The following is a 14,474-nucleotide window of genomic DNA, read 5'->3' as shown; positions in this document are numbered from 1 at the left end:
ATATATCGCATCCGATACAGAGCTTATTCCTTCCGAGGAAGGAATTTCAAGGCATTGATCTCGCCTTGCGCTCCACCTTGCAGCGCGAAAAAAAAAAAAAAAAAAAGGAAAGAAGGAAGTTCCTAGAGTAAGCTGGGAGGGACAAATATCTTGCAAAATTAAACATCGTTCATGGGTATCATCTAAAACCGAATCTGATACCTGAGATCAAGCGAAGATACGGGTCCGTTTGACAGGGCTGTTCATGCCATTAAGTAGCCGTCCCATTCCCTCCACGTCTAACTCGCCTCGTTGCAGCATCATTTGGTCATTAGCGGTAGCTTCTTGCTGTGCAGTATGGGTTGGTGTGTTTTCCTCGGCGGATTCAGTCAGCCGCGGCGCAAGGATCATCAGTTGGTGCTCTGCAGCAACAAGAACGTCGAAAGATTGCCTTTCGGCAGCGCGAGAGCGTCGCACAGGTGCCGGAAGGTGACTAATTGCCTGGAAGTTCTCACCCATCAAATTCACATCCTGGAATGGGGTCACACGGCATCGGTTCGACGCGTCAAGGGTGCCGGAGGCTCGAACCGCGTTGCGCCAGAGAGAGGCCAAACTCGGGATGATCGCACTCTGACGACCGTGACGGAAGAGGATTGACTCATCCGGAATTGCTTCTTGGAATGAGTTCATCCGGAGGACAGATATTTGTCCACGAAGAGAAGGGGTCAGTTCAGTCATGGACCCTTTCAGAAGGGTGTCCTCGCGGACTCGCTTAGTCGACGGTGTCATTGGCGCAAAGCGTGGCCGGTTTTCGACCTCGGATTGGGTGTTGGATAGCGAGGTTGCAATACGACCACTGACAGCATACGCTGTCAGGGACCCTCCAGTTACCCCCTGCACAGTAGTTTGGCGGTGCAGCGGGCCCTTTGCAGCGCCAGGGCCAGCACCTTCAATATCCCAGACTCCCCATTCACCATCTACTAGGAGCACCATGACAGCACGGCCGCCCAGAACCCAATCGGCATCAATGATTGTCTTGCGGCGAGGAAGTCCTGTTGGACTCTGTTCAAAACCAGAGTACAGACTGATTAGCCAGCGACCCTCTGTATCAATGGTTTCGTGACCTTCGTTTGCCCCCGACACCTGACGAGCTGCCTTCGAGGCCCTTTTGACAGAAAAGCACGAATAGATCTTGACGCATCCGCTGTGGAAAGCTACCAACAGATGAGAGTGTCGGGCCGATGGATACGCGGAGGGATTGAAGACAATGGTCTGAGCCGGCGAGGGTAAAAGCCGCCGTTGAGAGATGAGATCCTCTTCGATGAGATGATAGAAGCCTGTGGACTCCTCCCTAATCGGAAGCCGATGTAACAAAAGCACACCAGACCCCTCGGCGGAGTGTGTAGCGACAAGGAGATCCCATTTTCCTGAACCCCCAGCTCGGCTTCGTGACTTTCGGCGATCTTGGTCATCTTCGGTATCCTGGCAGGTGAACGTAAGAGAGACACCGCGCGGAATATCTTGGTGAGTCACACCCCCGTTGATAGTCAGAGATTGGATGTGCCAGCTCAGAGGATCAGTCTGAGTCGGGTGAGGAGGAATAAGAGGCAAAGTCACGACGCGAGTTGAGAAGTCCGAGCAGATTGCCGCTATCACGATAGTGTTTTTCGCAATAGGCGGGAATGGATCCAAAGGCGAGCGTGCTTCCTCGGGGAGAACACGAGGGATAGCCAGATCCAGCACGCGGCTGCCCAAGGGAATGTCGACTTGTCGCAAAATGGATTCAAATGGAAAGGCAGGGTCAACCTCACTCTCCTCTGCAGCAAAGTCATAAGTACTAGTAGGTTCTTCTTCGGCCGGGCCCGATTCAGAGGCATCCTCCTCATCGGAGTCGATGATCATGACTGCATCACCGTCGTTGTTTGCACCGTTCTTGCTGGGTCGCGGAGCTTCGGGCTTCTTCAGCTCGGAGAATTGTCTTCCCCCTCTCCATACAACCTTCAAGCCAGTTTCGTTACCATAGACAATGATCGAAGAGCCATTTGGAGCTCGGAGAGGATATCCTTTAGCGGCGTGGATGCGATGCGATAGTCGGTAGCTAAGGTTTTGATCAATCAAGTTAGTGACCAGATCCTGATTTGAAGGACAAGAATTCGTTTCTACCTCAATTGCAAGCCATCTTCTCTTGGCCGAACCAACGGTGTCAAGGGAAACGAAGGCATTGCGTGCTGACGGGGCACTGGAACTGAGCACAGGCGCTGGGGGCACCCGTTAAAAGAACCGTTGAGCTCAATGTCAGGAATTGAGCTCAAATATTGGGCTAATTTAGGCACAACTAAATCGTGAAGCAAACGTGTAGTGTAAAGTAGAGATGGTGGTGGTTGTGAGGAAAGAGCAGAGTTGTTTTGGCCGGAAAGCAAAGAACTTTTGGGCAAGTCGATCCAATCCGCGTTCCTGCGCGTCCTCCACCTCCAGCATTCAGCATTTCAGCATTTCAGCATTTCAGCATTCAACAACACTTGACAATGCCTCAGTGGCTGAACATTTTAAGTTAAACGTCTATTTCTCGACCATGGAAAACAGTCCATGCAGAAATCCGGGCCGTCAAATTGTTTATGACGGCGAACCGCGATCGCTACTTTAGTTGAACAAACAGCCTACCATGGCTTCCACTCGCTCGCTCGGTCTCCACGAACCCTCCGCCGTCTCATACTTGGTTACAGAGGGTATATTGCCTGCTGAACCGTCAGATGACCTGTACCAATGGACAACATGTGTCGATGAGAGCGGACTGACGGGTCCAGTGGACGATGAGTTGGTTTGGACGAAACACTGCGCGGTATGGTCTCGCGCGGGGATGGTGAAGAGAGTATTTCGAATGGATCCAGAGAAAGAGGAGATTCGATATGCTCTATTCACACAGTTTACGGCAAGTCATGCTCGAAGGTCTGCAGGGAACGCGAGTTTCAATCGATCTCACACGACCGGCATGGGAACAAATACACGAGGAGGACAATCGAAGCGACATGGAAAGGACTCAACAGCTAGCAACCTAGGCTCAACCTTGGATATTCATGGCGACTCTCAAGTAGCTGTGGTTGCTCACCAGCAGCCCCATATTAAACTAGAGAGAGCATTAGTCGTGGTCCTCAAGTCGCAGGCCCATATCTTCTTCGTCACTGGAAATAGCCACACCGTTCCTCTTCCATTCGAGGTTGAGTCTGTTTTTGCAACTCCCCGTGGACTCCTGCTTCAAAGGAAAATCCCAGATGACAATGCGGATCGTCAACACCAACCGGCACCACCAAATTCATTTATGACCACTTCGCTATTCGACCCTGGCGCCTCGCAAACAGGCGCACTGCCTACCCCTACAAAAGACAAGGGACCATTTTTAAATTTCACTCTGCCAACCAGCTCTAAATCGATGCCAAATTCCATTCCAGGCACAGACCTTCCCCGGGTATTCTCTCTCACTGATCCCCATTCAGAAATGGGCCTAGTTGTCACCTCGCAGTCCTCTCGCTGGTTGCAAAGCAGCGTGAGTAGTGCCAGGAGAAGGCCTTCGGGGCTTGATGTATTGGACCCGGCCGACGAAATTGTGTACATCTCCCCAAACGATGAGCTCTCGGGCTTGAATCAAGTTCCAGCAAATCCTTTGATTCTGGTTGTCACGATGAACGCAACTACTGGGCTCTATACCGTTTGGACTGCTCGATATAGGGATGACGAAACCAGTGCTTCAATAAAAGATAAGACTCGACGACAGACCGAAGGCGCTCGTTCTAATAGACGAAGCTCACATTTTGGTATGACCCCTGGAGCCGCTACGCCCGCGGCACGTCCAAGGGAAAGCTTCGGTCCATGGACTGAGAACTGGAACGCGCCCCAACCACCTGACTCCAAACATGGTGGCGAAGAAGATTTGGCTGCGCGAGTTGCACAGGATTTTGGTGATGTTGGGGTACCTCTGAAAACTTCTAGGAGAGTCAGCTCATTGCTTGCACGGACTGACCTGGCCACTAGTCAGGACCGCATCACATTCTCGGACCTTGCAACGGGCAGTCAAACCAGCACCATGCACCATGGTGGGCTCAGGCAATCTATGGGAGCTGGTAGCATGCGTGGGAGCTTTGGGTTCAATCCTCGTGGATCACTGCCCCCTGCAGCAGGATCTGTCTATAGCACCGCAGGCAGCTTTGTGGATGCTCCGGTGGATAGGCTGCTCGAAGAAATCAACAATGATATACTATCTGAAGGGTTTGAGAACATCGCTCTCCGTGAATCTGCATCAGGTCTACCCGAGGAGCTTTTACTTACTAAGGTGGAGAGTTTCTCTTCCAGATTCTCCGCAAACTTCCATACCTCAATGCAGCAAGCATCATCACACCATTTGAAGGTCTGCACATTGTCTTCCTCCGACTTCGGAAGTACGCAGAACGGAAATGCCACTTCAGTGGCAGTTTGTCTTGTGGACCAAGATTCCCAAAATATGACCATTGTCAACTTGCGGGCAGAACGTGTGGCAGTATCAAAGAATCGAAAAGTTGTGCCCGTGAGCTCCAAGAAGGCCAAGAACTCTGAGAGACGCCCATTGCTGGTTCACGCAACCGGCATTCAGCATGTCCCCAATGTTGAAGATGTCTGTAGAGTCACTGACGGTGAGATCTCGAGAATACTCACGCTGAGCGTGTCCGACAGTGGACAGCGAGAATTGTCCTTACAGAGCCTGTGGGGTAGCCCGACCAGAATTGATGTGCCAATCCCATTGCAACTGTATGAACCCCATGGAATTTCTGCTAGCAAATTCCTGGGTCGCTCGAGGGAGAGTGGCCTGAACCGGGTCATGGCTAATCCCGATCTCATATTTCTGGAATTCGATCATGCTTGTTCGAAAGGAAAGGTCGATTTAGTCGATACGGAGAAACGTCGACATAGAATTCAAATCCGAATGGAACCCCATAATGATCTTGTCAAAAAGGTCCTCAATGTCTGCAAGTTTGTTCTTCGTGATGCGGAAAAGGCAGGTGATGGGATCTTATTAGCCTGGTGGGAGGTAATGAAGTGGCTTCGAGGCAAAGAGGATATTGAAAATGACATGGAGTGGACTGCTATGGTCATCGTCCTATTTTCCTTGGCTATACCATTCATCAAACAGCCACAAACTCCTGCCAAGCGAACACGTCGAAAGAAGGGTCTTCTCCGGTCGAGCAGCGGGACTTATTTGGATCTGGAAAGCTGGGAATCTATGCTTGACCTTGAATCATCATCTTCTGGTGTTGTTGCCCCGTGGATGACGAATAGCTCTTGGGGATGGATCGTTGAGCAAGATGCCATTCAAGACCTGGCAGATCCATCGCGTACGCCAAAGAGTGAACAGCATAGCGCAAGCCGGTCAACATATCGTCAGAATTCTTATCTGAACCGATGTGCATCACTAAGCCGGGAATTCCTCCAAAGCCCACAAGGAGCTAGAGCATCCGGCCGTGACGGCTACCTACCTATTGCCGGCGTCTTTCCTGAAAATACCAGGTGTACCGCACTCGGGACCATACTCGTTGGTCTTCATCTCCTTCGAGAGGAACAGAAACTATCCACCTGCGACACGGAAGAATCTCAACGTCCCCTTGGGCTCCTTGCCCCAGTCCTAGCGCAGCTTGGTGGTTGGCTAGGCTGGCGATCTTGGAAATGGACCGAGGATGCTTACTTTGGCACTGAGATGGCTAGCATAGAACGCTGGCGATTTGAAGACACTCAAATCTATTCGCTGAATGTTCCTGCCGAGCCATTTCCTCCCCCGTCGATATTTTCATTCCTTATTGACGCGGCGAATCAATCCGCCAGTCCATTCCTCACTCTGCTTGACATTGTCACTGCATCAGATCGGGTACCCAGAAAGGGCCGAATGTGGCAAGAATGCTTCAGCATCACTCCTAGAACATTGGCCTTGACTGGATTCCTCTCTGACATTCATAATGTTTCGACTCCCTTTGACAAAGTTAAACTCTTGCATCGATGGGGCTTGACAAAAGGCATAATTGACACGTTCCCCGAGGGTGTGAGTGCGCCATTGTATGAAGCTGTTATGCAATGCCAGATCGAAGCCTCGACATCGTGGAGTGCAAGTCTTCTAGAGCTGATTGACCGGGAGGATCTTTACATGTCGATGAATCCAGTTCATGCCCATGCTTTTGCCGCACCTCAACAACCTGTGGTATCTCATGATGCCCTAAGGGACTATCATTATATAAATACATCGGCTTTGGAGATTGACGCTATCAATGCCTTTGAGGCCTCTGCAGAAGCTGATCGCTTTTCAGTGACTCGCCTGGTCTTCCGGGAAGACAAACGCTTCTTAGAAGCAGCCCGTATCCTGAATCAGTCCAAAGCACCAGTGGCTGACTGTGTTCCCGAGCCTGATTGGACAGATTCTGATCTTCTCGAGGCGCAGAAGGAACTGGTGCAGCTCGTCTCGTTCCGCACACTGTCTACTCCCGCAGGACGAGCCATGCTTGCCTTCAGTGGTCGGCTACCATTGTTGACAGAAAAGCTCCCAATCCCGTCCTTCTCGCTGCAGTGTGTGATGAAGCCATCCAATGTCACTGTTAGCGCCGAAAGAAGTGCGTTCACTGAGGAGAAAGTATGCTGGGCATTCTTCCATAATGGTGTGTCAACCGGCCTTGCAATCTCCAAGGCCTCTAAGGGAATCGATACTTCATGGATCCTGTTCAACAAGCCCCAAGACCTGACAAACCGGCACGCTGGATTCTTGCTAGCGCTCGGCTTGAATGGCCATCTCAAGTCCTTAGCCAAGTGGGTTGCGTTCAAGTACCTGACTCCCAAACATACCATGACATCAATTGGTCTTTTGCTCGGTCTTTCTGCATCATACATGGGTACCATGGATACTCTGATAACCCGACTGCTGTCCGTGCATGTTACGAGAATGTTGCCTGTTGGAGCGGCCGAGCTCAATCTATCACCTCTCACCCAAACCGCCGGCATCATGGGCATTGGCCTGCTCTATTGTGGCTCTCAGCACCGGCGCATGAGCGAAGTTATGCTGTCAGAAATTGAGAATGTTGAGCAGGAAGAACAAACCACCTCTCAAGAAGACTTGAGGGACGAAGGCTACCGTCTGGCCGCTGGATTTGCACTAGGTCTCATCAACTTGGGCAAGGGTAAAGACCTTAGGGGGATGCGCGATATGCACATTGTTGAGCGCCTGCTCGCAATCGCCGTCGGGACTAAAAATGTTGATATCGCACATGTTCTGGATCGCGCTACCGCAGGTGCGACGGTTGCACTGGCTGTTATCTTCATGAAAACCAATGATGCGGTTTTGGCTAAGAAGATTGACATCCCTGACACCACTGTGCGGTTTGACTACGTCCGGCCAGACCTCTTCCTATTAAGAACACTGGCACGGCATCTTATCATGTGGGACAGCATCAAGCCCAATGTCGAGTGGATCAAGGAAAGCCTTCCAAGAGTTTACCGAAAACGATCTCGTCTTACAGCCGTGGGTCATCTTCGCAGCGAAGATATGCCTTTCTTCAACATCATCGCTGGTCTCTGTCTAGCTCTCGGGCTTCGGTTTGCTGGCTCTGGTGACACCCAGGCAAGAGATCTGCTGTTGTATTACCTGGATCAGTTTATTCGAATTTCGCGGCTTCCAGCTATGAGCTACGACTCCAAGCTTGCGCGTAACTCTGTTCGCAATTGTCAAGATGTGGTATCACTGTCTGCTGCAGCCGTAATGGCCGGCAGGGGCGACTTGGCTCTGTTCCGGCGCCTGCGTTCACTCCATGGAAGAATAGACGCTGATACCCCGTATGGCAGTCACATGGCAGCTCATATGGCGATAGGAACTTTGTTCCTTGGTGGAGGTAGTTACACACTCGGCACGTCCGACCTAGCCGTGGCCACGCTTCTCTGCTCCTTCTATCCGATTTTCCCAACGACCGTCCTTGATAACAAATGCCATCTTCAAGCGTTTCGCCACCTCTGGGTTCTCGCCGCAGAGCCACGATGCCTGATTCCTCGAGATCTCGATACTCGACGCCCGATCTCCATCCCTATCACAATCACATCTCACTCCGGCTCAACTAGTACCACCAACGCTCCCTGTATCATACCGGACCCCAGCGGGATTACACGTATCGAAATCCGTGGCCCAGATCACTGGCCACTTATTCTGGACTTTAGCCAAGATGATGCTCTTCGAGATAAATTCCGTCGTGGTGACCCCTCAATCTACCTGCGCCGCAAAGCCAATTACAGCCCCTCCGACGCTTCGACTTCTGTCTTTGCATCCACCCTCACTGGCTTAAGCGAAGCCCAAGACATTCTCCCGGGATCTGCAGTTGTCCCCTCATCTAATACGGGTAAGGGCCTGCCGCCCTCTATCTTGCATAATCACACTGCTCTGATTTCTGGCTGCATGTCAGGATCCACAACACCTGCCCAAAGCCCATGGGATTGGGTATTCCACCTTCCCTCCCTCCAAGGTCTTGATATCCGTGAACGCTCTCTTGTCCTACCATCTTCATTCCCAGCACCTTCTCCTCGTATCTCCACCCAGCTAGTCGCGTCTCCGCCTTGGCTCCGTACTTCTGCCGTCGACGCCCGTCTTGCCTTGTCACACACCGTGCGCAATATTGTACAATCTGCGCGTGGTCGAGGTGCGGATTCCGATGAGGTCCGTGACCGCATTTGGCAGCTTCAACTTCTGTTCGATTGGCTTGATCGTTCCCAGGGTGGTGAAGGAGATACTCGGCCTGATCACCTGCAATCGCAGTTCCAGACACCAGTATCAGGTCTGTGGCTAAGAAAAGATTTTGTTGAAGAAGCCAGATGGCAGGTCTGGGGTATCCAGGTTGAGGACCAGGGTGTCAATGCTGGTGGCTCGTCATGAGTTTGTGATCTTTGATATATTCCTTTTTGCTGCTCTGATTCGTGGCAGCTGGGTATTCTTGTATGATATGATATCCATGGTATGATAATGCACGCTATTAGTATAATTTCATTCTTGATATGGCTTCAGATGTGAAGAGGGTAATACTTCTGGCTGGTCTTGGAGTAAAAACATTAGCCATTCTGTGCGCCGCGTATTTCGCACGGTGGAAAGCCTCGTAATCAAATATAAAGGTAACTAACCTTTCCTCACAGCCGGGCGTGTATCGCTAGGTAGTTAGCTTTGCTCTCTTCTATCGTGAAACAGAGTATCCTCATAAATTCCCAAAGGTTTATTGAAGGTATAAATTGGATCTGTTGCATGTATGTATTGTCATATCTTGGTACATGTACCAGGCAGCTTCTGGGTAATAGTAGTAGTATGTAGAAAGTTTGAGACCTGTGCATCATCTATCTTAGTAGTATGGACATGAGGGCAAAAAAACCGAAGATAAAAGATATAACCAACGGTCGAGTATTGAAACTCATTATAAAAACTTGGATTCTACTGAGACCGGATTTGGCCCTCCTTCAATAACCCACGGTCACCACCACCACCCTTTTGCCACAACCACACACCCTCAACAGCCCATGCGGCAGCACTGGCATGACGCCCAATTCCCGATGCAACAGGCAGGTTTCCTTCCTCAGCCTGATCATCTTTCTTATCCTGACCCTTAATGGTACGAGACTGCATCCCCGGGAACTGGCCAGACGCACCCTCAGCTTCGGCCAACATCCCTCCCACAATGCCCTCTTTCTCAATCACATGCCACAGTCCTTCTGACAGCTGACCACCGCGGTCTCCAAACTCTGCACGTCCAAGACGGAACAAAATTCGTCCAATAACTTGCCATGCCACACATCGCTGAGCAGGGAACGTTGAGCGCGATAAGATCGCCAGCTCCGGAATAGTATATCCCGCTGCGTGCGGATCTTCCCCATGATGGTGGAGACCAAGGGTAGTCGGGAGAGAGAGAGAGGTACTGGGTGAGATAAGTGTTCCACGCAGTGAGAATCTAATGGCAGAGGGAGCGATGGCAATGGCGTTGCTGCTAGGATGGTAGGGAGAGGTGGAGTCTGGGTCCTCTTCATCGGCCGAAGGCGGCTTGAGCCATGAGAGCGCAGCGGGATCATGGGTCATCTCTGGGAAATAGTGAGTTTGCATGTCTGCGAGGAAGTTTGGGTCGTTGGGGTCGAGTGTTGGCATCGGTTGCTTTGGCTGGGGGAAGTGGAAGGTGTCGATCATGGCAGGGTCTACTAGGGATGGGCGTTCAGATGCAGGGTGAAGGTCTTGTGGGATTTGAGAGGGAGCGAAATCATCGTTGGTTGGGGGCTTTGGATGGGTCATTCGTGGTTTCGGGGTTGGCTCTGGATCCTTGCTTGTTGGCTCCATAGCAGGAGCCGGAATAGCGAAGGAAACGTCTTTCTTTGATGTTGATGACGATTCATTTGACGTCGGCTCGACCGTGGGCTTCTGCGCTTCCTTGCTTGACTGATCATCCTCATCAATTTTTGCCCGTCGGAGGAAACGTTCAAGCAGCCCCGGATCTATTGAGGCCATCAGTTCTTCGCGCTCGCGCTGAATCTGCGCATCCGACATGGATGCCAGGTGCTTGCTGTTCTCCTCCGCGATCGAGGCCTTATCATCTTGGGCAGTTGGTGCTGCGTAGTTATCGGATTTATTTGGCTCAGCTGACTGAGCTGCTTGTTCTGCTCTTCGTTGCTTGAAGGAGGAGGGCTTGTTGCGTCGTCGGTGGGCGGGGAAGCCGGTGGAAGAGGCGGTGGGATTGGGAGCTGGCGGTGCAGCCGGGGCCGGGTCACGCTCCTGAATCTCTCCAATGAGAGAGAAAGGGGAAGGGAGTGGATTCTCTGGAGGACTGATCTCGTCCTCGTCCATGTCTAGGACAAAACGCTCACCTCGGAAAGCCATGGCGCAAAGTTGTAAAAGAAGAAGTTATGTCAGCGGGGCCTGCGGCTCAAAAAGCTAAAATGTGGATGCATCACACTAGCCATATTTGGTTAGCGGACGATGAAACTACACTAGTCCCAATAGGGTAACTTTTCGCAGCCAGATTCGGAAGCTTCGATCCAAACTAGTCAACTTCTAGCAGACTAATAGACCACATCATTCCGTCTGGTAGCATTGCATGTATTGGATAGGGATCATGATGTAGATATACCCTCTTGTACCTCGTCTCTATTCGAATATACCACCCTGGATCATCGGTTTCAATATAGAAGCTAGAATTGATAACCATGTCGGCTCGGTGTGTTGGAAAGGATGTCCGGCAGGCATATATAAACCGTGAATAACCTCCATGAATATCTATCTTTATTACTATCTTGCTCAATTTGTTCAATATATTGCCGAAGTATCATATGGTCCTAATGTCGGACGTAGAGAGGGGAAACATGGTCTGTGTGGTCAGGTATACTACTTATATGCCCCCACTGACGCCAGATCCGCGCGTATGAATTGTCTTCAGTATGATTTACTTTACTTTCAAGAGTCTCAGAGCTTCAATTATTGAGTTGGTCTATATGTATTTGAAGAACTATTCTCAATCAATTCATGAAATAAGGCTCCCGACTTCTTTACAATTTGATTTAATTTATGAAGTGAAAAGTTGCTTATTTGATTTCTGATTTACATACATTATCAAGCGGGAAAACTCTCCCAAATGAAAACCATCAAAACTCCTTGATCGCTTTTTCCCCTTTCTTGACCCTTTTTTTTTCTTTTCCTTTTCTCTTCCTTCTCAACTCATTCCCTTCTTTCTCTTCTTCCTCCCCCCCTCCCCTCTCCCCCCCATTCACTCCCCCATTGTGTCATTGTTCTTGTTCATGTTCATGTTCCCGGTGAATGTTTGACTTGTAACAGAACTGTCTTATCTTCGTTCCCCCCTCCCATTTCATTTCCTTTTTCCTTCCGTTTACCCTTGATAACCGGACTCCCGACCGTTGAATATCCCCATCGGTCCGCCATCGGTCCCCAACCAGTTGAATATTTATAAAACCTCAGATTTTTACCACTTTCCGTCATGTCCACAGATTCTCCTATGGATGTGTCCAAGGGGGATGGACCTGCCATCGACGAGAAACCTGACAACCGCCGTGCTTCTGGTGCCAGACGGTCGCGTCGAAAGAAGGATGACGAAGCCAGCACCGAGACTCCCCCAAAGCCTAAAAAAGAACCCAAAGAAAAGGCAGCTCGAGCTCCTCGTCGCCCAAGAGAAAAGTCTAACTCTACCGCTGCCTCTCGAAAGAAACCCAAGTTGGAGCAACCGGGGGAAGCCACACCCGCGGCACCTACGACCGCTCCTCTCCAATCACAACCACCACCGCAATCGCAATCGCACTCACAATCGCAATCACAAGCCCAACTACAACCACAACCTCAACCTCAACCTCAGCTCCAACCTCAACTCCAATCTCAACCCCAATCTCAACCCCAATCTCAACCCCAATCTCAACCTGCTTTAACGCCTCCACAGCCCGCTCCTACTCCTGCTGCGCCTGCACCAGTGCCATCTTATACAAGCCCCCACACTGTATCGGTCCCACCCAACTATGCCTTGTCACAGCCATATCCACCATCACAACAGACTCAACCTCCCCCGCATCGCACAAGTGGTCAAAACTTTGACCCAATTCGATCCGCTTTTGATAACCCTTCTCCAGCACCAGCCTATAGCCCGCCACATTCCAAATCGCCACAGCTTAATTATCGTGCTAGCGCGTCCCCAGCGATCTCCAGCATCATTGACCCACCCGCCCAAAATGCCCGCATATACACTCCACTGCCACGCTCATCGTCAGCCCATGTCTCGGCCGTGTCCTCACCGGTGCCAACACCGACATACCCATCGTTAGGACCGTCAGGGCTACCTTCCTCATCGTCGTCGCCATCGCATGGAACCGTCCATGTACCACCAGCGTTGCAATCCTCGAGCCACTATAGCACTCCCTACCCGCCACCAGAGCAGCGTCCGGTCCAGTCACAGTCTCTTAAATCAGAGCTGTCACCACCAGCCTTGCAGCCACAGCAGAAACTACAATCCCAACTCCAGTTTCAGGCGCAGCCCCAGCAGCCGCAAACCCCAGCGCAGAAGTCTACTCTGCAACGGTCAACTTCGCAAACTGATATAGTGGAGGTTGACTCGAAACCGCAAAAGGAGGTGGTGCCGAGCGCAAAGAAAGAAAAGGGTGCAACCGGTCCGTCATCGAAGGCTACATCTCCCAAGCCGGCGCGCGCAGCCAAGGAACCCCCACAGCTCCCTCAAGGATCAGGCTTAATCACCAATGCTCTGTTCGGGATGGGAGGCGACGATTCATCCAAGTCACCCGATTCGCGCAATACACCAAATATCGTAGTGCACATTCCCCTGTCCAAGGGGAACCAGATCGTGAATTTCGCGCAGCTCGCAGAGGAGCAGTACGGCTTTGCTGCCTTGCATCCTCGTTTGGCGGCCCACAAAGATCGTCTCGCTCGTGTAGCTGCCGCCGGTGCTGCTCTGGAGCGAAATGAGAAGGGACTGACCGAAAGTGCGGAAGAGGATCTAAGCCTCGAAGTAGAGCGTGACAGTGATGTGGATGGAGATGTCACCATGAGTGGTGCAGGAACTGGCACCAATGGCGTGACTTCAGACGCCGGGGACGGAAAGAAGAAGAGACGTAAGAAGGTCGAGGAGTATGACCGTGATGATCCCTTTGTCGATGACACAGAGATGGCATGGCAGGAACAGGCTGCTGCTAGTAAAGATGGATTCTTTGTGTACAGTGGTCCATTAGTTCCAGAGGGCGAGAAAATCCAGGTGGAACGGTTAGTTTCTTTCATCTCCGATACTCAAAAATCGAGCAACCCGCTAACAAAGCTGGCAGTGCGGATGGTACCATCAAGCGTGGCAGAGGCCGTGGCCGAGGTACGGGTCGTAGCAGAGCATTGGCTTCTCAACCTCACATCGCTATCGCCGCCGCCGTGCCCATTTCCCAAGACACCGGTCTACCTCTGCGTGGGCCCGGTTCCAGAGGAGGTACCTCGCGCAAGCCACGTGGAGCTAAGAAGGCCGATCTGGCCGACAAAGGCACCCCTGACCGCAACGGCACAACTGCTTCTGCGTCACAGGAAGGCCGCAGTGGCCGTGCAGGAGGTGCTGCAGGATCTAGCCGTGGGGGGAGTTCTGCCAGCACTCGGGGTGGCAAATCAAGCTCGATGATGAGCATGATGGACATGGTATCATCACCTCTTTCCAATTCCACTACGAATCTTAACCCTACTCCTGGGCTGAGTTCTGTAGCTGGACCAGAGCTGGTCATGAAATAAACATGTTGTTCACGTTGTGTGCGTATTTCGATCTGCAAGTTTCGGGTGTTCTTGGACAGGGTTCTATCGGGTTGGTGCAGATGTGCCATGTTATTTATTCTTTTTTGTGGTCTTTGGCATTCGCATCTGATTAGCTGCTCGGAATTTTCATCGAGCCTTTGCTCTGTATCTATATTTGATTATGTTGTCATATGAACTTCAGCTCTATGAAACA

The 14,474-nt window shown here is 51.2% G+C and overlaps 4 protein-coding genes across 4 annotated transcripts; 2 read left to right on the top strand and 2 right to left on the bottom strand.

Annotated features, from left to right (window-relative positions):
* Positions 1–207: 207 nt before the first annotated feature.
* On the bottom strand, positions 208–2,201 carry N7520_002623 (uncharacterized protein; the record flags this gene model as incomplete). Its single annotated transcript, XM_057136558.1, has 2 exons — positions 208–2,077; positions 2,143–2,201. 2 exons carry the CDS (start codon positions 2,199–2,201, stop codon positions 208–210), a joined length of 1,929 nt encoding a protein of 642 aa, XP_056999244.1.
* Positions 2,202–2,641: 440 nt separating this feature from the next.
* Positions 2,642–8,896, top strand: N7520_002622 (anaphase promoting complex subunit 1; the record flags this gene model as incomplete). The annotated part of the gene is made up of 1 exon (XM_057136557.1): positions 2,642–8,896. One exon carries the CDS (start codon positions 2,642–2,644, stop codon positions 8,894–8,896), a length of 6,255 nt encoding a protein of 2,084 aa, XP_056999243.1.
* Positions 8,897–9,439: 543 nt separating this feature from the next.
* On the bottom strand, positions 9,440–10,867 carry N7520_002621 (RPAP1 family protein; the record flags this gene model as incomplete). Its single annotated transcript, XM_057136556.1, has 1 exon — positions 9,440–10,867. One exon carries the CDS (start codon positions 10,865–10,867, stop codon positions 9,440–9,442), a length of 1,428 nt encoding a protein of 475 aa, XP_056999242.1.
* A 1,111-nt stretch (positions 10,868–11,978) lies between these two features.
* N7520_002620 (uncharacterized protein) lies at positions 11,979–14,260 on the top strand (the record flags this gene model as incomplete). Its single annotated transcript, XM_057136555.1, has 2 exons — positions 11,979–13,759; positions 13,819–14,260. The coding sequence occupies 2 exons, from the start codon at positions 11,979–11,981 to the stop codon at positions 14,258–14,260; spliced, it is 2,223 nt and encodes a 740-aa protein (XP_056999241.1).
* Between the last annotated feature and the right edge of the window lie 214 nt (positions 14,261–14,474).

This window comes from Penicillium odoratum (genome assembly GCF_028828045.1).
Source record: "Penicillium odoratum strain IBT 22623 chromosome Unknown utg000002l_segment0_segment0, whole genome shotgun sequence".
Classification (NCBI taxonomy): Eukaryota; Fungi; Ascomycota; class Eurotiomycetes; order Eurotiales; family Aspergillaceae; genus Penicillium; species Penicillium odoratum.
This window is presented reverse-complemented; position numbering and strand designations above follow the sequence as displayed.